Here is a 25,275-nt window from a genome sequence, read left to right as displayed (position 1 = left end):
TAGAAGTTCAGTGGGTGGTCCCGTCAATGACTAACAGCTACCTCTATGCATGCTTGTACAGGGAAGGCTGTTATTAATTGAATAAGACCACCCAATTGATTCCAAAGCTCAGACTGTGCAGGGAGTTCAATAAATAACAGGTTATACTGAATCATTTTACAAAACTCTATATCTGTTTGCTCAGCTTTTCCTGATCTATGACAAAAGTTTGGTAGATCAGACTATATTTTCATGGTGACAAGCTTCTTTTAAACAATATGCTAAAGGGGCATTCTTTGGGTAAAACAAAACAGGCAGCAGAATATAGCATGTAATAAAGAAAAAAACACATTACCTACCTATTACATATTTTATCTTTGTTTACATGCCTGCAGCCATGACATGTGCACCGCCATTCCATTCATTATCTATGGGAGTCGTAAAGAGAGCTGAAAGCAGCACCCAAAGAAAATGGATGGAGTGGTGGCACACATGTGACCCACTGCTCCATTGTAAAAGGAAAATCTGGTCCACATTATTGAGGCCACAGGGGCTCAAGCAGTTGGACTCCTCCTTCCCCACAATTGAACAGTTATCCCCTATTTTGCCATTTAAGAGAATGTAAAATGCTAAGGCAAATGATGTGCTAGTGCATGCCATCAGTACAGGAATATATAAGAAGAAAGGCTATAACAGGTGAAGGTAACACTTGTGTAGGAGCGTTGAAAAAATGAATAGGATTTATACACATTCTTTCTTGCCTCTTCATTAATATATAAACATAGAAATCAGTAAGTTGTATAAATACTGAAATACTGAGACTTTTTCTATCTTTTTTTTACCATTTAAAAATAGCTAGTATCAGAAGTGCAATGATTTCCCATTACAAAACTTAGTTGAGCACTATGAATGAGTAGAGTTTGCCTCAATTATTTGGAAGAAATCTCTGTCCTATCCCTTGGTCTAAGAGAAGCTATTTTGTGTACAATCCTAATTATATTTCAGCTTTGATTCTTAGGTTCTAATAACGTTGGTGTCATGCTTACAGATGTATTGCTCGATTGAGTTTGTCAGTTTGTGCAGGGTGGAAAATGTAATCTCTTTCAAGTTTTGTCTAGCATGTCCTAGCTTGACTTAACATGTCATCTTCAATTACAGAAACAAAGACACAGCTAAGGTCTTCTGACCTGTCTCAGACTCGACTGAGAAGTAGGGTTGTCCCTCCAGAATACTGTAGACGACTTTTGCGCTGTTTCCATAGGTCGGATCGTCTGCATCATTGGCTGTGACTTGAACAACAAATGTTCCTGAAAAAAGAAAACAAAAGGGATCACAGTTTTAGCAAAAAGGTTCTTGCAATCATATAAAAAAAGAATGTGAGAGAAAGAACAAGAGAATTAAAAAGGAAAGTGATGACAGAATGAATGACAAAAAGAAATGAATGAGAAAAGCATGAAAACGACAAGTGAGAGGAAAAAGCACAAAGTGAAAAGTTCTATATAAAGAGTAAAGAGAAGGGGGGTACATGGTGATGGGCTAAAACTGCATAACACCTACAAAACATGTATATCATGAGAAAGTATGTAGTAAATTTGAGTAGCCATATTAGTCCAGTGATGCAGATGCAAATGATAAAATGTTGCAGTATCTTGTAATTCCTTTTTTATTGGACTAACAGAATTTTGTAGACAAGCTTTCGGGATTCCTCCCTTTATAAAGTACAAAGCAAATCTAAGCTCACAAGCAGAAGACACAGGTTACATCTCACAAATATGCAGGGGTTAAGACAATAGATGTGGAGAATTCACACTAAGATGGGCCATAAATTGTCCTGCTATAGGAACACAGACTAAATAGATAAGGATGAGAAAAAGGGGGAGGGGGGGGGGGGATCTGGCCCTTGAAGAAATACGCAAAATTATCACGGACCTGCAGCCGATATTGGCAGAAGACGAGGAGCTAAAATAAATCTTCCCTGAACCTCCCATCTTGGCCTTCAGACAACCACACAATTTAAAACAAAAGCTGGTCAGCCGAAAATTACCTACAGAAAGAACAAACATAGACAATGGGACCAAACCCTGCAAAAAACCACGCTGTAAACTCTGCCAACATATCTGCACCAAGATGGAAGCCACCCACAACAACAAGACATATAACATTGGGGGGTCTATACTCCTGCACATCCCCAAATGTGGTCTACATGATACAATGCACCAAGTGTGACATGGGATGCTATATTGGGGAAACCGGACGGAAACTCAACGAAAGGATGAATCTACACAGACATTCCATCAACCGCCATAAAGAAAATAACTACTGCACCCCAGTTGGACATCATTTTACCCAAACAGGCCACTCCATACATGACCTTACAATCAGGATACTGAGAGGGAATTTCAAAAACACACAAGAGAGAAAGACATTTGAAGTCAAAATTATACTGTTTTTTGACTAGAAAAACAGGGGACTTAATGTGGATTTGAGCTTCTTATCTCATTATCAAAATGTCTTATAGCCTGTACTATACTGTACTGGATTCTCTTTTGCATCTCACTTGGTCCTGCTTAATTATCAGTCTCTCTACTGCCCCCCCCCCCTCCATCCCCCTTTTTCTCATTCTTATCTATTTAGTCTATGTTCCTATAGCAGGACAATTTATGGCCCATCTTAGTGTGAATTCTCCACATCTATTGTCTTAACCCCTGCATATTTGTGAGATGTAACCTGTGTATTCTGCTTGTGAGCTTAGATTTGCTTTGGACTTGATAAAGGGAGCAATCCCGAAAGCTTGTCTCTACAAAATTCTGTTAGTCCAATAAAAAAGGTATTACAAGATACTGCAACATTTTATAATTTGCATGAGAAAGTATATGACTTAAGATGGCTTGCGCATCTGTTATTGTAGAATTGTACATTGTGCTATTTTAATTTTTACTTATCCTCTTTATCCTCATGTTATAAGCAGTTCGTTATTCAGTGCCGGCGCAAGCCTAAGGCGGCTAAGGCTATTGGAGGGTGGGGGAGGGACACTGTGGAAAAATCCGAATCCCCAGCCACTGTCAGGGGATTCGGATCATTAACGGCCACACCACAATTACTAAACAAACAATCTCCCCCCCATCCAAAGACCCTCGCCCTGCGCCACCAATTTTAACACCCCACACCCCCACCCCTGGCCCCACTGGCCGGCTCTGCTGTAGCCCGGGCCGTCTGCCTATCACATTGCGATTTTCTGCCACTCAGTGGCTACTGCTGGCACGCACGTCTGCTCCTAGCCTCTAAAGTGAGGTGTCCCTGTCCTGGCCATACATCATTGCAGGGGAAGAAGTGGAGCCTGGAGTCCATGCACCCTAACTGTAAGAGCTGCCTCCGCTGTAACATTGTATCCCCGGCTGGGACTAATTAGCAGCAGGCTGCGGCAATGATCTCTACTCATGTCATCCACAGGTGAGGGGACTGAACACCGGAGGGGAGGGCGGGGGCATGTGTATGTAGGTGTGTATATATGATGTGTGTGTATGTATGAAGTGTGTGTATGTATGATGTGTGTGCATGTATGTTGTTTGTATGTATGATGTGTGTATGTATGATATGCATGTAGGATGTGTGTGTATGTATATAGGTGTGTATGTATGATGTGTGTATGGATGTGTTTATGTAGGTGTGTATGTGTGATGCGTGTATATATGTAATGTATGAATGATGTGTGTAAGTATGTACGATGTGTCTATGTATGATAGATGTGTGAAACCTAGATGTATGTATGCATGATGTGTGTATATATTATGCATGTATGTATGATGTGTGTATATATTATGCGTGTATGTATGATGTGTGTATAATGTGTGGGTATGTATGATGTGTGTATGAATTATGTTTGTATGTATGTGTGTGCATGTATGATATGTGTATGCATGATAGATGTGTGCAAGCTAGATGGATGTATATATGATGTGGGTGTATGTATGATGTGGGTGTATGTATGATGTGTGTGTATATACGATGTGGATGTATGTATGATGTATGTGTGGATGTATGATATGTGTGTATGTATTATGTGTGTATGTATGATGTGGGTGTATGTGTGATGTTTGTATGTATGTGTGATATGAGTATGTATGATGTGTGTATATATGATAAATGTACAGTTATGGCCGTAAATGTTGGCACCCCTGACATTTTTCTAGAAAATGAAGTATTTCTCACAGAAAAGGATTGCAGTAACACGTGTTTTGCTATACACATGTTTATTCCCTTTGTGTGTATTGGAACTAAACCAAAAAAGGGAGTAAAAAAGCAAATCGGACATAATGTCACACCAAACTGCAAAAATGGGCTGGACAGAATTATTGGCACCCTTAACTTAATATTTGGTTGCACACCCTTTGGAAAAAAGAACTGAAATCAGTTGCTTCCTATAACCATCAATAAGCTTTTTACACCTCTCACCGGAATGTTGGACCACTCCTCCTTTGCAAACTGCACCAGCTCTCTCTTATTGGAAGGGCATCTTTTCCCAACATCAATTTTAAGATCTCTCCACAGGTGTTCAATGGGATTCAGATCTGGACTCATTGCTGGCCACCTCAAAACTCTCCAGCAATTTGTTGCCATCCATTTCTGGGTGCTTTTTGACATATGTTTGGGGTCATTGTCCTGCTGGAAGACCCAAGATCTCGGACACAAACCCAGCTTTCTGACACTGGGCTGTACAGTGCGACCCAAAATCTGTTGGTAATCCTCAGATTTCATCATGCCTTGCACACATTCAAGGCACCCAGTGCCAGAGGCAGCAAAACAACCCCAAAACATCATTGAACCTCCACCATTTTTCACTGTAGGTACTGTGCTCTTTTCTTTGTAGGCCTCATTCCATTTTTGGTAAACAGTAGAATGATGTGCTTTACCAAAATGCTCTATCTTGGTCTCATCTGTCCACAAGATATTTTTCCAGAAGGATTTTGTCTTACTCAAGATCATTTTGGCAAAATGTAGTCTTGCTTTTTTATGTCTCTGTGTCAGCAGTGGGGTACTCCTGGATCTTCTGACATTACGCTTCATTTCATTTAAATGTCGATGGATAGTTGGTGCTGACACTGATGCTCCTTGAGCCTGCAGGACAGCTTGTATATCTTTTGAACTTGTTTGGGGCTTCCTATCCACCATCTGGGCTATCCTGCGTTGACACCTTTCATCAATTTTTCTCTTCCGTCCACGGCCAGGGAGATTAGCTACAATGCCATGGGTTGAAAACTTCTTGATAATGTTGCGCACTGTGGACAAAGGCAAATCTAGATCTCTGGAGATGGACTTGTAACCTTGAGATTGTTGATATTTTTCCACAATTTTGGTTCTCAAGTCCTCAGACAGTTCTCTTCTCCTCTTTCTGTTGACCATGCTTAGTGTGGCACACACAGACACACAATGCAAAGACTAAGGGACCTTCCCTCCTTTTAGCTGCTTTCAGGTGTGATTTTTATATTGCCCACACCTGTTACTTGTCCCAGGTGAGTTTAAGGGAGCATCACATGCTTGAAACAATCTTATTTTTACACAATTTTGAAAGTGTGCCAATAATTTTGTCCAGCCCATCTGGAGTTTAGTGTTACACAATGTCCAATTGGCTTTTTTTCCTCCCTTTTTTGGTTTAGGTCCAATATACACAAAGGGAATAAACATGTGTATAACAAAACATGTGTTACTGCAATTCTTTTCTGTGATAAATACTTCATCTTCTAGAAACATTTCAGGGGTGCCAACATTTACGGCCATGACTGTATGTATATATATATGTGTGATGTGTGTATGCATGATAGATGTGTGTATGTGTGTACCAAAAAGGTGCTGCTGCTGCTACTACTACCTACCTAAAGTGAACTGCTACTACTACCTAAAGGGGGCTGCTGCTACTACTACCTAAATGGGGATGCTACTACTATATGTGGAGGCTTCTACAAATATATATGGGTGGGGGGTTGCAACTATATACTTCTATATACTGGGGACTGCCACTTTATAAAGGGGGGCTACTATCTACAATGGGACCTACCTACAGTGAGTAACCCCTACTTATAGGGGGCTGCTACTGCCTACAGGGAGTAAATACCTGCAGCTATCTATACAGGGACCTACCCACAGGTGGTACCTACCTATTCAGCGAAGCTCTGTAATGGTGGAAACATGTGAAGGGATCAACTTAATCGGTGACCTAACTTTTCTTCCCCCAATCTGCTTATCTTCCCACACTACTGTGTGAGACATCGAGAAGGGTTATTTTTACTGCATGGAGCAGTGTAGGTGCTTAAAAAGTTAAGACCCTAAAATGTTTGTTTGGCAGGTTCTGTGGAGACGAGTTGTGGAAGGAAGAAATCGTGTGCACCAAAAATGCATCTTCGCCTGTGTAGAAAAAAATCCTTGCACCAGCCCTGTTGAGATCAATGATCTTTTCAGTTGTTGTTTTCTTAAAATGTTCAGTTATAAAAATAATAGGTAGCTCAGAAACATATGTCAATAACAATAATGTAAGACAAAGTTGTCCTCCCCACCATGAGTAGTCATGATATTCATAAAGAACTGCCCTCTCTCTGCCCACATTCCACTGATTGACACTTCCCTGCCTGTACTGTGTGTGGGCAGACATCTGTCCATCTTACATGAGCTGCTCTATATTCGGTCTCCCAGATATTAGAAGAATGGATGTATTAAATAATGTAAGCAATACACTATAGTAAAAAGATCCTCACATATGGCAGTATTAACTTATTGACAGATGTCCTTAAGGGGCTTATTGTTTGCTAAGAAAATGTTTTAAAGGGGTTTTCCAGGAAAATTATGATTGAAAGCCTTTTCACAAGACAGGCCATCAATAGCTGATGTCAGGATGCTGACACCCGGAACCCCACCAATGAGCTGTTCTTTCAATGTATGGCGCCAGAAGCCTCTGCACTGTACACTGTGTAGTGGTGGAGCTGAGTTATTGCAGCTTCTATTCGCTTTAATATGTCATTATTTTTGTAGTAATAATCCTGTTTATTGCAGAAAAAATATATAAGGAAAGCCACCTGGCACAGAGATACACAACTAATACCCCAGCAAGCATTTATTTGATTAATCCATAAGTTTTAACTATAGAGGTGTAAGTAAATTCATGGTAAGACCTATATAGCTTAACACAGAGTTTCCCAAATTACATTTCAATAGAAGGTGAAACTATAAAATGTTCTCTCCAGAAATAAATCCCTATAATTTACTTTTATTCTTACTTCGTACTGTTACTTTCAAAGAAAGGAAGACTTCACATTGAGAGAAAGCTCTGAGGCTTATCACCTCTATATGAATGCATTTCTTTGAATCCTAGCTTCTAGCATTAGTAAAACATTCTTATTATATGAGATGGTATGTTTCATTAGCTGGCCATATTCAGGATGGTTCATTCACCACTTACATTCACGTTAAATTGCTTAGTACATCATTTAAGTGGAAAAGATAGACATCTTTACACAATAGCTCATTAGGCTCCAGCGTGTCGCTTTACTCTTCAACTTATTAAAAAAAAAAAAAGGATCCTTTTATCAACAGGAAAATGCCCCCTTCCTGAATATATATGCCATATTATCAGGCTTCGAATGTACAAGGTTAAATATGTCAATCAGATAATGGATGAATGCAGTGACATATGGTGAAAAGTAGGCTAATGCACAGACAATTATGAAATGGGTTTTATTCATGTGATAGAAAGAGCATAATTTTATTAAACGTATTATCTTAGGGCCAGTGCACCCAATAGGAGGTATATGTAAAACTGGGCACCAGTGCAAATGCATGTGCACTTATTTATATATTTATTTATTTGCAGGGCCATTACGCTGAAAGCTGTCTTATGTTGTCGAACCCCTTCCAGCTGAAAAAGAGCCTGCTGGTATTTTTCTGTCAAAGTCAATAATATTGTCAGAACATCATATTTTATGTTTTCCTAATTCTCATTCATCCATAGTAAATGGGATAAGAATCCATTTTGTAATGAGATTGCCACAGTATGTAAGAATAATATGTGTGTATATATATATATATATATATATATATATACTTATTTAGGAAAGACAATTTTCAGTCTAATAGAGTGCTTTAAAGCTGTGTAAATAAATTCAATGAGCATCTGTCTTCCTTGGGTCATTTTTCAGCAGTAAATCATTACTTCTGACAAATCTGTGCGTTGTCGAGTAAAAAAAAAAAAAAATATATATATCTATATATATATATATCTATATATATATATATATATAATATATATATATATATATATATATATATATACCGTAAATAATGAACACTGCTACAAGAATTTATGCTCAAAGTATACAGCCTAAGCTTGAGATTTCTAGACATATATAGATCTCTAATAACATTGGCAGCGTTCTTAGCCAAAGTTATAAAAATGGAATTTACATTAAATGGTTCAAAGAGTAAAGTATGTCTGTGTGGCCAGCGAGTCATAAGAAAAACGAGGAACAGACACTTGTGTGCTCTCGGGTTATTATCTCTGCCTACAAAGGCAGTCCTAATGAGAACTAATTATCTCCTCCTCTTTCCCTGGTGCAGTCTGGAAGATCAACGCATCTGATATGTGGAACTAGGCTTTCCCATTGTTCATCTATGTTGCTACATTTTAACAACTGTCATCAGAAGAGGAGATACACAATTGTGAAAGCTTTGTCTTTGAACACTTTTATCAGCCCATTAAAAAAAATCTTTCTTTGTACAATTTGCCGTTTCCTTTTAATCTTTGATTACATGCTTCATTATCCTGTCTTATGACAGTTGTTTGTTAACTTGTCTTTTTGCCAACTTCCTGTGGTTTTTATTTATTTATTTATTTTTTGTTTCTTTAATTGTCAAAGCGAGGTTTGTAACAAAGAAAGTCAAAAGTGTAAAAAAAAATAACAGTATGTGTGGGACTAAATTGTATTGAAGATCAGAAGCCTCATACAATGACATTAGAGATTAGGGACATCTTGCAATGCTAATCTAAGTTATTAGCCACTTTATACATCTGGGTGGCCTACAGTACCAACACCATAACAATTTTTATTACACAACTACTATATAGTAGAAGAGATAATTTATACTTATGTACAGACACAAGGATACCATTAGGCTGCTGACAAACCCATTGAGTTTATTGGGATTCTGTCCGAAATTCTGAAACATTTAAAGACATGTTCAATGTTTGTGCAGAATTTCTGCGCCAGAATTAAAGGGGTTATCCAGCATAAGGTAATTTTAGTACGTACCTGGCAGACAGTAATGGACATGCTAAGGAAGGATCTGCACTTGTCTTGGGGATAAATGGCTATGCTGTGAGATTACCATAACACTGTGGCTAGCTTTTTGTGAACTTGTATTTCCTGTTTGACTTTTCCCACAATTTAAATTCCCCCCCCCCCACACATCAGCCACCCCCTCCATTGAAACATAAATGAGCTGCATTCATCAAAAGACCTGTGGTTTTCAATCAGGGTGCCTCCAGCTGTTGCATTAGTTGCAGAATTATCCCTCCACCCATTGAAGCAGACAGGCTCCCTGTCATCAGCTGACTGGTGAGTCAGGTCTCGGCCGTATTGCAAGCTGGGAAAAATCCGAGACACCAGTCATTTTGTATGCTGGTAAAAATAAATAGTGGGGTGAAAATCACAGAAGAATTGTGAGAAAACCGTCACACACAGGTACAGACATTATATTATGAACTACACAAAATTTACAGCCCCTGTAGCATAGTCAAATAAAAAAAATCCTGGAATACCCCTTTAATGCAGTCGGAATTCTGAAGTGTGAATTAAGCAGTGGAATCTCCATTCAATTTAATTAAATGCATAGCCTATGAACTTCATAGCCTATGGCTGGGAAGAGCTGAAATGCATAGCCTATGGCTGGGAAGAGACATGCCGATTGTGTTGACAAATGCCCAAAATACCACCATATTTGCTGCATGGCATTTTTTAGAGCTAAAAAGTTTATGGCCAGATGTTAGCTAGAAATCAGTAGGGAAATATTAAACTCACATGGTAAATTTATTATTCTTTAGTGATGTTTTGGTTCTGTGGCAGCTTTTTAAAGTTTGCTGCATGCTCTGGCACTTTTTCCACAAAAAAAGCAAGTGCTTGTGGGCATTTTTCAGTTTTTCCCCCCCAAAATTCTTTAAATGGGCACTTTTAAAATTCTTTAAAAGTTGCAGTCCTTGTGGTAAATAAAAAAAAAAATCTATCTAATGTACTTTGTTTAAAAAATAATAATTATGTTTTCTATGTACTATGCCACTAGGTGTCTCAATACTGAGGGGGGTGCAGCCTTAGCCCATCATAGCGCATCTCACATACTGAACTGCTGTGGGCTGTGTGAGTGAGGGAGGAAGTTCTCCTCTGTATGGCTTCAGATGATGTCACAGCCTGCTGGGTAACGCCCCTTCCCATTCTGTGAATCAGACTGAGCAGAAAATAAAGAACAATATCAAGGTAGAACACAAAAAAATTGTAGTTTACCATGATGGGGGCAGTGAACTGGGAGGATTATAAAATGTAACAAGAACATGAGAGTTACTCTTTAAGAGAAACCCTTGTGTGATAAAAGAATAACTTTTAATAAGAAAACCACAGAGGGAGCAGGAGGACACCGCAAAAACCGCATCATGAAGGAAAAAAAGGAGAGGAAAGTTTTTGTGGTATTTTTTTCAGGGCAAAAAAAATAAATAAATAAAAAAACATCATGTGAGTTTAATATTTTCCTACTGACTTGTAGCTAACATCTGGCCATAGACTTTTTAGCCCTAAAAAATGCCATGCAGCAAATATGGTGGTATTTTGGGCATTTGTGAATACAATCGGCATGTCTCTTCCCCGCCATAGGCTATGCTTTTCAGCTTGCAAAATCTACAAAATTTATGGCACATTAAATTAAATTCAATGGTGATTCCACTGTTTAATTCACACTAAAGAATTTCGACTACAGAAATTCCGATGCAGAAATTCTGCAAAACATTGAACATGTCATTAAATGTTTCTGAATTTCAGAATCACAATAAACTCAATGGTGCTTTGAATTTCAACAGAATTGTGTGATTTAAGCACCTAGAAATTCTGCCAAAATTCTGCTTAAATTCTGCAAAACTGGTCGTCACAGCCCCTGCCATAGACTTGCATTAAGGGGGCAGGTCGTGATGTCACGAGGGGCGGAGCCATGACGTCATGCTGCTCCGTCCCCTGTATCGCCCGTCATTACGCACAGAGCGAACTCGCTCTGTGCAGTAATGATAGCGCAGTGCCGCAGCGGCGAAACCCGGGGGTTCCCAGCAGCGGGACCGTGGCGATCTGACATCTTATCCCCTATCCTTTGGATAGGGGATACAATGTCTAGGGGCAGAGTACCCCTTTAAGGACCAGACCAATTTTATTTTTGCATTTCTGTTTTTTCCTCCTCCTAAAAATCATAACTCTTTTATATCTTTATCTACAGATGAGCATGAGGGCTTGTCTTTTGCACGACCAGTTGTCCTTTTGTAATGACAGCCCTCATTTTGCCATAAAATGTATGGCGCCAGCAAAAAAATACTATTTGTGTGGTGAAATTGAAAAGAAAACCGGAATTTAGAAAATTTTGGAAGGTTTCGTTTTCACGCCGTACAATTTACAGTAAAAATTACATGTTTTTTTTATTCTGTGGGTCAATACGATTAAAATGATACCCATGATTATATACTTTTCTATTATTGTACCGCTTTATAAAAACTCAAACTTTTTAACCAAATTAGTACATTTAAAGGAGTACTCTAGTGCAGAGTATTCCTCGGCCTATCGCCAGCCGAGGCAGAACATCGCGGCGGCCGGCGATAGGCTGAGCGCCATGTGACGCTACGTTACACCCGGAAGTATGAAGAGGATGGACCGGAGGACCGATCAGCTGTAGTGACGCTCCGCGGGAACCCAGGAAGGTGAGTGATGGTTCATTTTCATTTATTTTGCAGCCCAGGCAGGATGGAGCAGGAATACTCTGCACTAGAGTACTCCTTTAAAATCCCTCTATTTTGACGACCTAAAACTTTTTCATTTTTTCATATAAGCAGCGATACAAGGGCTCATTTTTTGCGCTGAGATCTGTACATTTTATTGATGCCACATTTGCGTATATAAAACTTTTAATACATTTTTTATAAATTTTTTTGGAATATGATGTGAATATGATATGATGGACTTTTTTTTTTTTTAACGTTTACACCGTTCACCATACAGGATAATTAACATTAAATTTAATAATTCGGACATTTACGCACACAGCAATACCAGATATGTTTATTCTTTTTTTTTTTTTACATCCGATGTCGTTAAAGGGTAGCTCCCACCATCCTATTTTTTTTTCTGTCCCTGCCTATTGCCAATCTATCCCTAACCCCCTCCCTGCTTTTAATTTTTATTTTTACTATATTAACCCCTTCAGGACCAAGCCCATTTTGGCCTTAAGGACCAGAGCGTTTTTTGCACATCTGACCACTGTCACTTTAAACATTAATAACTCTGGAATGCTTTTAGTTATCATTCTGATTCCGAGATTGTTTTTTCGTGACATATTCTACTTTAACATGGTGGTAAATTTTTGTGGTAACTTGCATCCTTTCCTTGTGAAAAATTTTGCATTTTTCTAACTTTGAAGCTTTCTTCTTGTAAGGAAAATGGATATTACAAATAAAAAATTTTTTTATTCACATATACAATATGTCTACTTTATGTTTGCATCATAAAAGTGACGAGTTTTTACTTTTGGAAGACACCAGAGGGCTTCAAAGTTCAGCAGCAATTTTCCAATTTTTCACAAAATTTTCAAACTCACTATTTTTCAGGGACCAGTTCAGGTTTGAAGTGGATTTGAAGGGTCTTCTTATTAGAAATACCCCACAAAAGACCCCATTATAAAAACTGCACCCCCCAAAGTATTCAAAATGACATTCAGTCATCATTTTAACCCTTTAGGTGTTTCACAGGAATAGAAGCAAAGTGAAGGAGAAAATTCACAATCTTCATTTTTTACACTCGCATGTTCTTGTAGACCCAATTTTTGAATTTTTACAAGGGGTAAAAGGAGAAAATGTATACTTATATTTGTAGCCTGATTTCTCTCGATTAAGCACATATCTCATATGTCTATGTAAATTGTTCGGCGGGCGCAGTAGAGGGCTCAGAAGCGAAGGAGCGACAAGGGGATTTTGGAGAGTACGTTTTTCTGAAATGGTTTTTGGGGGGCATGTTGCATTTAGGAAGCCCCTATGGTGCCAGAACAGCAAAAAACCCTCACATGGCATACCATTTTGGAAACTAGACCCCTTGAGGAACATAACAAGGAATAAAGTGAGCCTTAATACCCCACAGGTGTTTCACGACTTTTGCATATGTAAAAAAAAAAAAAATGTTTCACTAAAATGTGTGTTTCCCCCCAAATTTCACATTTTTCCAAGGGTTAATAGCAGGAAATACCCCCCAATATTTGTAACCCCTTCTCTTCTGAGTATGGAGGTACCCCATAAGTTGACCTGAAGTGCACTATGGGCGAACTACAATGCTCAGAAGAGAAGGAGTCATATTTGGCTTTTTGAGAGCAAATTTTGCTCGGGGGGCATGTCACATTTAGGAAGCCCCTATGGTGCCAGAACAGCAAAAAAAAAACACATGGCATACCATTTTGGAAACTAGACCCCTTGAGGAATGTAATAAGGAATAAAGTGAGCCTTATTACCCCACAGGTGTTTCACGACTTTTGCATATGTAAAAAAAAAAAAAAAAAATTTCCACTAAAATGTGTGTTTCCCCCCTTATTTCACCTTTTTGCAAGGGTTAATAGCAGAAAATACCCGCCAAAATTTGTAACCCCATCTCTTCTGAGTATGGAGGTACCCCATAAGTTGACCTGAAGTGCACTATGGGCGAACTACAATGCTCAGAAGAGAAGGAGTCATATTTGGCTTTTTGAGAGCAAATTTTGCTCGGGGAGCATGTCGCATTTAGGAAGCCCCTATGGTGCCAGGACAGCAAAAAAAAAACACATGGCATACCATTTTGGAAACTAGACCCCTTGAGGAACGTAACAAGGGGTACAGTGAGCATTTGCCCCCCACTGGTGTCTGACAGATCTTTGGGACAGTGGGCTGTACAAGTTTTCATTTTCACGGACCACTGTTCCAAAGATCCGTCAGACACCTGTGGGGGGTAAATTCTCACTGCACCCCTCATTACATTCCGTGAGGGGTGTCGTTTCCGAAATGGGGTCACATGTTTTTTTTTTTTTTTTGCGTTTGTCAAAACTGCTGTAACAATCAGCCACCCCTGTGCAAATCACCTCAAATGTACATGGTGCGCTCTCCCTTCTGGGCCTTGTTGTGCGCCCCCAGAGCCCTTTGCGCTCACATATGGGGTATCTCTGTAGTCGGGAGAAATTACGTTACAAATTTTGGGGGGCTTTTTTCCCTTTTACCTCTTGTGAAAATGTAAAGTATAGGGCAACATCAGCATGTTAGTGTAAAAAATAAAAAATGTTTACACTAACATTCTGGTGTAGACCCCAACATTTCCTTTTCATGAAGGGTTAAAGAAGAAAAAGCCCCCCAAACCTTGTAACACAATTTCTCCCGAGTACAGCGATACCCCATATGTGGCCCTAAACTGTTGCCCTGAAATACGACAGGGCTCCAAAGTGAGAGCGCCATGCCCATTTGAGGCCTAAATTAGGGACTTGCATAGGGGGGGACATAGGGGAATTCTACGCCAGTGATTCCCAAACAGGGTGCCTCCAGCTGTTGCAAAACTTCCAGCATGCGTGGACAGTCAACGGCTGTCCGACAATACTGGGAGTTGTTGTTTTTCAACAGCTGGAGGCTCTGCTTTGGAAACAGTGGTGTACCGGACGTTCTTATTGGGGGAGGGGGGCTGTGTAGGGGTATGTGTATATGTAGTGTTTTTAACTTTTGATTTTATTTTGTGTTAGTGTAGTGTAGTGTTTTTAGGGTACAGTCACATGGGCGGGGGATTACAGCGAGTTTCCCAGCGCAAAATTTGCTGCATCTCAAGATGCGAGAAACCCACTGTAAAAGCCTTGCCCATGTGAATGTACCCTGTACAGTGGGAGTTGTAGTTCGGCAACATCTGAAGGGCCAGATGTTGCTGAACTAAAATTCCCAGCATGCCTGGACAGTCAGTGCATGCTGGGAGTTGTAGTTTTGCAACAGCTGGAAGAGCACAGATTGGAGACCATTATACAATGGTCTCCAAACTGGGGCCCTCCAGATGTTGCAAAACTACAACTCCCAGCATGCCCAGACAGCCAAAGGCTGTCTAGGCATGCTGGGAGTTGTAGTTTTCAGACTCCTAGAAGCAGCAGTGAAGATCTTCACTGCTGCCTCTGAGGACTACATACTTACCCGTCGCTGCTCGGCCACGTGGCCGGTCCTGCCGCTGCTCCTCGGTCCTGCCGCTGCTCCAGGTAAGTCCGCCGGTCCCCACGTGTTCCCCCCGAATGCCGCAGGTCCCCGCGAGCCCCTGCAGCCTTCGTCCCCCGTTCTGCCCAACTTCCATGGGCGGGCAGTGCGGGGGATCTGAACTTTCACCCCAGATCACTGTGATTGGTCCACAGGGACCAATCACAGTGATCGCTGACCAGGACCATCAATGGATGGTCCTGGGGGGTGAAGCAGAAGTTGTCCCCTGCTGGAAACAGCGGGACTTCTGCCAGTTAACCCGTGCGATGCTGCGCATCGCCGGGTTAACTGAATGTCATTTATAAGCGCCGGGATGCGCGAACGCACTGCACAACCCGGCGTTTATATATGACATTCTGCGGGAAGGGGTTAAAAATGCCTTTTGTGCTCTTTGTGCTCACTACCAGGCAGACTTCCCCAGCAGGCACCACTTCACTGATGCCTGCTGGGGGGGACTTCCGCCCTTAGTTCATCTATACAGGGTGCCTCCAGCTGTTTTACCACTACAACTCCCAGCTTGCCCTGACATCTATTGGCTGTCAAGGCATGCTGGGAGTTGTAGTATTGAAACAGCTGGAGGCACCCTGTGTAGATAAACTATTAGTTAGTTACATGCGGCGCTAGCCCGTCCCCGCCGTCTCCCTCCCCCCGCGCCATACCCTGTTCCCTCCATCACAACTTTCTCCCCCCGCATACCCCGTTCCCTCCATCACAAACCCCCCTCCCGCATACCCCGTTCCCTCATCACATTTACTGCAGAGTCCAGCAGCGGGCGTGCAGGGACAGCGGTGGCGACGAGGCGGCGGCAGCGATGTGCAGGAGGAGTGGCCGGGGAGCCAATGCGCTCGCTCCCTGCCTGTCTGATTGACAGGCATGGAGCGAGCGCAGGCTGAATAAAAAAGGACCGATGCCCAGCCGCATCAGTCCTTTTTCAGGCGTGACGTCACGCCAGGCTGCAGCCGGCCACTAGGAGGGAGACCCCTAGTGGCCGGTTTTCAAATGTTAATTAAAGCATTTTAATAAAATAAAAAAAATAATAAAAGTATATTAGCGATATGTTGTAGTACATAAGTACAACATATCAAAAAATAAAGTTGGTGACAGTGCCCATTTAAGGGGTTAATAGTACTTCAAGAGAGACATTGGAGATTTCTGGGGGAGATTCATCAAAACCTTTCCAGAGGAAAAGTTGCTGAGTTGCCCATAGCAACCAATCAGAATGCTTCTTTTATTTTTCACAGGCCTTTTCAGAAATGAAAGAAGCAATCTGACAGGTTTTGATCTTCCCAAGAATTCTTCTGAAATTCTAAGCCCCATTCAGTTCAATGGGATTCTGCCCGCAATTCTGCAAAATTTAAAGACAGGTCTTTAAATTTAGCGAAAAGAGGAATGCAGAGTTTCTGCAGCGGAATGTCCGCCACAGAAATTCTGCTATATGAATGGGGCAGCCGAATCTTTTTAAACATAATCTGCATTATACACCTAAAAACTAAAAATGGGAAACTAGTCCCACCAACCGACACCTACAGGTGTAGTGTTACATCAAAATGTACCCCAAAATTAGACACCACTACCAAAATAATATCCAAAGCTTTTTTTTAAATATAATATACGGTAATTAAAAAACATATATTTCATTCATCATGAAGCACAAAAGTACAGTCACAACTGGAAGTACACTACAGGAAAAGACATGGTAATCATGTAGTCATGTATATAGACTCTTAGACAATAAAAAAGTAATGTAGGTCAGTAAACTAAATACATAAGGTTCATACACAATGAACTAGCAGGCATATAATAGTAGTTAAAAATACGGAGCTTCCTCTGGCATGGCTAACTCTGGGTTTACTCCCTTCTCTTATGTGACATGTCAACCAATCAGAGCAGACATAAAGCTGTCTGTCTGAGCATGCTGGGAGTTGTAGTTTTGCAACATCTGGAGGGTCAGAGTTTGGAGACCACTATTACAGTGGTGCCCAAACGGTAGCTCTCCAGATGTTGCAAAACTACAACTCTCAGCATGCCAAGACTGCCCAGGCATGCTGGGAGTTGTAGTTCTGTAACATCTGTCCCTTCAGATTTTGCAATTTTCATGAAAATTTTGAAAATTGCTGCTCTACTTTGAAGCCCTTTAATTTTTCAAAAAGTTAAAATATGTCCATTTTATGATGCCAACATAAAGTAGACAGATTGTATTTGTGAATAAAAATAAAATGTATTTGGAATATCCATTTTCCTTACAAGCAGAGAGTTACAAAGTTAGAAAAATGCAAAATTTTCATGAAATTTGGGGATTTTTCACCAAGAAATGTTGCAAGTATTGACGAAAATTTACCACCAACATAAAGTAGAATATGTCACGAAAAAACTATGTCAGAATCAGAATAATCGGTAAAAGATCTTAGAGTTATTAATGCATTAAGTGACAGTGGTCACAATTGCGAAAAAGAGCTCAGTCCTTAAAGCGTACCCGTCAGATCAAAAAACTAAAACTGTTAGATGTTGCTCAGTATCTCATCCTGATCATGTACATGTACTTTTTTATGTGTCTGTGACCTACATTTCTCTCAGAGTTAGCTTTATTTCTGAAATAACTTAATTTTGTCCATCGGAAGCAGGGGGCGGGTCCCTCATTGTGATAACCACTCCCCCTCCTCCTCCTCCCTCTCCTCAGTCCAGTACTTCCCAACCAGGGTGCCTCCAGCTGTTGCAAAACTACAGTTTTAGTTTTGAAACAGATGGAGGATATGATTGTAGTCCCCCTTTATTACACACAGGCTTCATATATTCTTACACATACACATTAGATAGACACACTGATATACACACACACATATATATATATATATATATCCACACACACATACATGCAGGGACACTTACTTTTTCGTCTGCAATGCATTTTTCTGCCTCTCTCACTGATGTCTGCTGTGTGAGAGCCGGCAGCAGTCTTCCTGCCCCTCCCCCTCCCCTTCTCTTCACATGAGTCTGCAGTGTGTACAGCCCCTCCCCCCTCCAAAACGTCCTGGAATCCAGGACGAAGCAGTGTAGACAAAAACACTGAATGCATTCCAGGAGGCAGGGGGGGGGGCAGTTCTTTGACTGGCTTTTTCAGTATGAAATACTGCAAATTTTCTAATGAAAGAAATTGCAAAACCTATTGGTTGCATGCTTTACAACATATCAAAAGTTTTTATATCTGACAGTGCCTATTTAAGGGCTCAGTCCTTAAGGGGCTCAGTCCTTAAGGGGTTAAGGCATTTTTGATAATGTATAGCCAGATCTATTTGTTCTATGCACTAAATCATACACATACCAACAGTATATGGAAATATATTATGTTACTAGAGTTTATCAACCAATATAACAGAAGACTATACCAGGAGACTTCAGACCATTTGGGAATTTTTCACTCTAAGCTGAGTGATAAGAATAAATCTTGACACAAAAATCCTACTGAGAGAGGTCCTGTGGGTTACAAGAGAACTACACAGCAACTTTGGAATTTGAAAAAGAAAGCCTTGTAAGTAAAACTCCCCCCAAATCACAAGAGATCTTTTCCCGCTAGGGAGTTACTGGAAAGGCCTTTACGGTACAAATATACAAAATGCATAAAAAATAAATTGTTGTATAACTCCAACTTTCTAACCTTTTAATTTCTAGATATTTCTTTTGACCACGCGAGATATAGGGGCGGATTTACTGTTTCTGCCTTGTGCTCTCTTATTCTTTGACAAACTGGTTTCAATTGAGTATGTTTTATTAATATGGCACGTGCCATTATACAAATTTGGTCACCTTCAATCAGATGGTTCTCTCTTTGGACCAAGTATTTAGTGATAGCACCCAAAATCGGTGCCAGAAACTGACAGTAAACTTTTTTTTTAAATGAACCCGGGGAATTTTACACTTTTTACAATTTTACACTTAAGTTTTAAACAGGGCACAAACATGTTCTGATCAATAGTGCAAAGTGCAAGTACAGAATAAAAAGTCATGATCAGAGGACATTCATAGATATCCATATGCAAGATAGATATATGACAGTGATAATATAAAAATACAAAAGTGACAAGTGCATTAAAAGACATGTCAGTCATGCAAAGTTAGTACAATGAAACACATGTGCATAATCAAAACGAACCAGGAGGAGCTAGGGCAGGACTTACCAGTAGGAGGAAAGTATAAGCAGTCATATCGTATGCAGTGTAGTATACACTAGAAAGTATCTGTGACCATTCATGAACGGCCCAGCGGTCTGACACACAGGCCCACATGACCCAGCCCGCTGACGCGGGTGGTCATTTGGTCCGGCGTTGGATCGCATGCGCACTGCATATTCAGAGTTATCAGCAGCCATATTCACTGAGGGCAAAGAATATGAATGCAGGTAGTATCTGTCTAGCAAAAGCAGGCAAAGGAGTGCATAATGCATAGTCCTGGTATAGTATCAGTTTATCAATTGGAAACACTATAAAACCATACAGATCCCAAGTCACTAAAGCAACCGGCCAAATATAATATTAAGTAGTAGATAATGGGGCCACAGACAAGAAAAATAATCAAAGTGGACTAAAATTATAATGTAATGTAATTACTGTCTGTGGATTATCCAAAGCCCACCACCATTCGTAGACAAACATACATAGGCATATAGTACCCCAACCCAGTCACAGTAACAACTCCTCTCTCATCCCAGGACTGGACTGTGATCGGAGATGTCCAGTATATGGACCGGTGCAAGGACAGCATCGGTCCACCTCACTGAGCAAAGTGCCATGACCTCGGGGGTCCTCACTAATGTGTAAAGGGGGTGCCACACATGCATGCTCGGTGGGAAGGTTAAAATAATAGTAGTGACACCACCGGGTCTAGAGGACTGAAAACATTTTTTTTTTTATGAGAGTGCAAAAGATGTAAAGCAAGTCCAATAAGATTGTGATCGGTCAGGGTACTGCCTCAACAGAAAAAAGGCAAAAAAAAGGAACAAATAAGACATAATGGAAATTTGTTGTATATAACACAAATCAAGAAGAGAAGTTCCTCCACTGGTTCATCACTGCCACTTGTCAAACCACAGTTCTAAAATCAACAGGGGAAAAAATATCTAGATACTATGGTGAAACAATTATCAAATGTTTGCTTGTATGAATTGAAGAACAGAGGCTGGACTTACCCACTTCTGACATTTCTGGCACAGTGGCAGTGTAAACATCCTTGGTAAATTTTGGCTCATTGTCATTAATGTCATGGATCTTGATGAGAAACTCAGATTCAGGCTCAACAGGTCTTCCTGATTTCCTGCTTACAGCCTGGGCACGTAACATATATGACGACTTTTCTTCCCTGTCCAGACGTTTTGTTGCTTGGATGTCGCCAGTGTTTTCATCGATCACAAATACATCTCCAGCTCCATCTCCAGAGAGAATATATTTCACTGATCCATTTCCAATATCCTGGTCTGAGTGAAGCTGCAATATAAGACACACATTATTAGTATTCAGGGTTATTGTGTACTGTACTGTAATTTTACTACAATGGAATGTCTGTCTATAATTGTTTTCATTTTATGCAGAGAATATAAAATATATGAAATTCATAAACTTAGAAATAATAAAAGAGATGTACAAAATGACGAAATCCTCAGGAAATGTCCTCTTTGGCACAGACTTTAAAATCAAAGGATCTCTTCAATGATGCATTGCCGGGAGCACAATTACAATTTAATTCTATTTATCATGTTTAGTCTTACATACACACAAGGCAGCTCTTGTGTCCCCAATCAGATAAATGACAAGCTTTCTAACCCCTGTAAGATGCACCATAAACTTGGTGAATGCTAGAAGTAAAGAAAGAATTGTTCACTTAAAATGATAAAGCTCTATTCAATTCAATACATAGCAATAATGCTGATTTCCCAGGGGAAAAACTATTTTGTCCACTTACAGTACATTTACACATTGGTTGCCAATAGAAGTGGGTAGAGATGACAGCTCATCTCCTTACCTCCTTTTTCCATTCTTCCGGGATCTATCTGTATGGTCTGTCTTCTGGCAGACTATACAAATTGATTGCAGATAACACTGATCAATGCTATGCCAATTGTTTGCCACAAATAATGATATTTTTTTTGTTGCACCGTAAATTTTATGGTGAAATAAAATGAAAGATGTCACTAAAAAGTACAATTCGTAACGCAAAAAACAAGTACTCATATGGGTCAGTGGAGGGAAAATGTTAAGAGTTATGTCTCCTTAACCCCTTAAGGACAATGGACGTACTCCTACGCCCCTGTTTCCGAGTCTTTAAGGACCGAGGACGTAGGAGTACATCCTGTCCATTCCCGGCTCCCCGCAGCTAGCCGGAGGGGAGCCGGTGCCCGATGCCTGCTGAAATCGTTCAGCAGGCATCGCGGCATATCGCCCAGGGGGGTCATTATGCCCCCCCATGTCAGCGATGGCCGCAGATCGCTGGACAATTCAGTCCAGCGATCTGCGGCGATTCCGGGTCAATCGGGTCTCCAGTGAACAGCCATAGCCAGCAGGGGTGAGGTGGCAATGGTGCCACCTCACAATCGCCCTGATTCGTCGGCCGGTATACCTGCCGACCAATCAGCGCTCCTGCTGCGGGTGTCACTCTCGCAACCCGCTCCGCCGCTCTTCCGGAGGACGTGAGCGGGTGCGGGAAGAAGACCCCGGGAGCTGGGGACCCCGATCCCCGGCGTCAATGTTGGGATCGGGGCCCCAGGAGCAGCGGTGGCGGCGGCGAGCGACTGACCTGTGTCCCGGAGCAGCAGCAGGAGGTGAGTGACAGACATGCAAAAAGGGCATGCTGGGAGCTGTAGTTATGCAACAGCAGTAGGCAGACCACCACAACTCCCAGCATTCCCTTATGGGCATGTTGGGACTTATAGTTTTGCAACAGCTGGAGGCACATTTTTTCTATGCAAAAGTGTACCTTCAGCTGTTGTATAACTACAACTCCCAGCTTGCACAATCAGCTAAAGTGCATGCTGGGAGTTGTAGTGGTGCATCTGCTGATTGCATAACTACAACTCCCAGCATGCCCGTTGGCTGTCGGTGACTGCTGAGAGTTGTAGTTTTGCAACAGCTGAAGGCACACTGAGTTAAGTAGCAAACCAGTGTGTCTCCAGCTGTTGCATAACTACAATCCCCAGCCAAAGTAGTATGCCTCCAGCTGTTGCATAACTACAAGACCCAGCATGCCCTTCCGCTGTACGTACATGCTGGGGGTTGTAGCTTTTGCAACAGCTGAAGGCACACTGGTTGCAAAACACTGAGTTTGTTACCAAACTCGGTGTTTCACAACCAGTGTGCCTCCAGCTGTTGCAAAACTACAACTCCCAGCATGCACTTATAGACCGTACATGCTGGGAGTTGTAGTTTTGCAACAGCTGGATGTTTCTCCCCCCCAATGTGAATGTACAGGGTACACTCACATGGGCGGAGGTTTACAGTAAGTATCCGGCTGCAAGTTTGAGCTGCGGCAAATTTTCTGTCGCAGCTCAAACTGCCAGCGAGAAACTACTGTGAACCCCCACCCGTGCGATTGTACCCTAAAAACACTACACTACACTAACAAAAAATAAAAAGTAAAAAACACTACATATACACATACCCCTACACAGCCCCCCCTCCCCAATAAAAATGAAAAACGTCTGGTACGCCACTGTTTCCAAAACGGAGCCTCCAGCTGTTGCAAAACAACTACTCCCAGTATTGCCAGATAGCCACTGACTGTCTAGGCATGCTGGGAGTTTTACAACAGCTGAAGGCACCCTGTTTGGGAATCACTGGCATAGAATACCCCTATGTCCACCCCTATGCAAGTCCCTAATTTAGGCCTCAAATGCACATGGCGCTCTCACTTAGGAGCCCTGTCGTATTTCAAGGCAACAGTTTAGGGTCACATATGGGGTATCGCCGTACTCGGGAGAAATTGTGTTCCAAATTTTGGGGGGTATTTTCTGCTATTACCCTTTTTAAAAATGTAAAATTATTTTTTTTTTTTTACATATGCAAAAGTCGTGAAACACCTGTGGGGTATAAAGGTTCAAATTACCCCTTGTTACGTTCACCGAGGGGTCTAGTTTCCAAAATGGTATGCCATGTGGGGGTTATTTTGCTGTCCTGGCACCATAGGGGCTCCTAAATTCGGCATGCCCCCAGAGCAAAATTTGCTTTCAAAAAGCCAAATGTGACTCCTTCTCTTCTGAGACCTGTAGTGCGCCAGCAGAGCACTTTTCACCCCCATATGGGGTGTTTTCTGAATCGGGAGAAATTGGGCTTCAAATTTTGGGTGGTATTTTCTGCTTTTACCCTTTTTAAAAATGTAAAATTTTTGGGAAACCAAGCATTTTAGGTAAAATTTTTTTTTTTTTTTACATATGCAAAAGTCGTGAATCACCTGTGGGGTATTAAGGTTCACTTTACCCCTTGTTACGTTCCCCGAGGGGTCTAGTTTCCAAAATGGTATGCCATGTGTTTTTTTTTTTGCTGTCCTGGCACCATAGGGGCTTCCTAAATGTGACATGCCCCCCAAAAACAATTTGTCGCTCCTTCCCTTCTGAGCCCTCTACTGCGCCCGCCAAACAATGAACAATTTACATAGACATATGAGGTATGTGCTTACTCAAGAGAAATTAGGTTTCAAATACAAGTAAAAATTTTCTCCTTTTTACCCCTTTCAAAAATTAAAAAATTGGGTCTACAAGAACATGCGAGTGTAAAAAATGAAGATTTTGAATTTTCTCCTTCACTTTGCTGCTATTCCTGTGAAACACCTAAAGGGTTAATACACTTACTGAATGTCATTTTGAATACTTTGGGGGGTGTAGTTTTTATAATTGGCCTTTTATGGGGTATTTCTAATATGAAGACCCTTCAAATCCACTTCAAAACTGAACTGGTCCCTGAAAAATAGTGAGTTTGAAAATTTTGTGAAAAATTTCTAAATTGCTGCTGAACTTTAAAGCCCTCTGGTGTCTTCCAAAAGTAAAAACTCATAAATTTCATGATGCAAACATATAGTAGACATATTGTATATGTGAACCAAAAAAAAAATATTTTGAATATCCATTTTCCTTACAAGCAGAGAGCTTCAAAGTTAGAAAAATGCTAAATTTTCGTTTTTTTCATCAAATTTGGGTATTTTTCACCAAGGATGTAAGTTACCATAAAATTTTACCACTGAGTTAAAGTAGAATATGTCACGAAAAAACATTCTCGGAATCAGAAGGAATTGTTATAGCATAAAAAAAATTATCATGAGGCATAAGGTACATGAAACTTTATAAATTAAGTAAAAAGGCTCCTATTTTTTGTTTATTTCAAGTGGAAAATATGTATAAGCATAAGTTCCAGGAGGCTGATTTTCAAAAACAGGGCTTCTGATGCTACTGATAGGGAAATTCCTTTTGGTGTTGAGAGTTACACTTTTAAAATAAGTAGATGTGATGATCTCCTCTGCTTAGTGTGTAATCTCGAGATCTAAAAACTCTATCTTATCTGTGGCCCAATTGGCAGTAGGGCTTAGGCCCCAGTCGTTTTGGTTTATATTTTGGACAAACTCCTCAATTAGGCTAGTGGGGCCTTCCCATAGAATGGAAAGGTCATCAATATAACGTTTATAGATTTTAACGTGATTAGAAAATAATAGCTGGGACCTTATGAATTTGTCTTCAAATTCGCCCATAACTAAATTGGCATAGGATGGGGCTACTTTTGTCCCCATGGCAGTCCTACGGGTCTGATGGTATGTGC

The 25,275-nt window shown here is 40.8% G+C and overlaps 1 protein-coding gene across 6 annotated transcripts in view; it reads right to left on the bottom strand.

Annotated features, from left to right (window-relative positions):
- LOC130273722 (cadherin-6-like) overlaps positions 1-25,275 on the bottom strand; it is a 445,459-nt gene that overhangs the window by 119,396 nt on the left and 300,788 nt on the right. For all 6 annotated transcript variants that reach the window (XM_056520967.1, XM_056520970.1, XM_056520971.1 and 3 more), the window contains 2 exons: positions 20,670-20,964; positions 1,167-1,286 (listed from right to left, as the gene is read on the bottom strand). In XM_056520967.1, the coding sequence (XP_056376942.1) occupies positions 1,167-1,286; positions 20,670-20,964 (415 nt within the window). The remainder of the gene's footprint in view (positions 1-1,166; positions 1,287-20,669; positions 20,965-25,275) is intronic.

The sequence above is a fragment of the Hyla sarda genome, chromosome 5, assembly GCF_029499605.1.
Source record: "Hyla sarda isolate aHylSar1 chromosome 5, aHylSar1.hap1, whole genome shotgun sequence".
In the NCBI taxonomy this organism is placed as follows: domain Eukaryota; kingdom Metazoa; phylum Chordata; class Amphibia; order Anura; family Hylidae; genus Hyla; species Hyla sarda.
The sequence above is the reverse complement of the archived record's forward strand: the minus strand, read 5'-3'. Positions and strand labels throughout refer to the sequence as shown.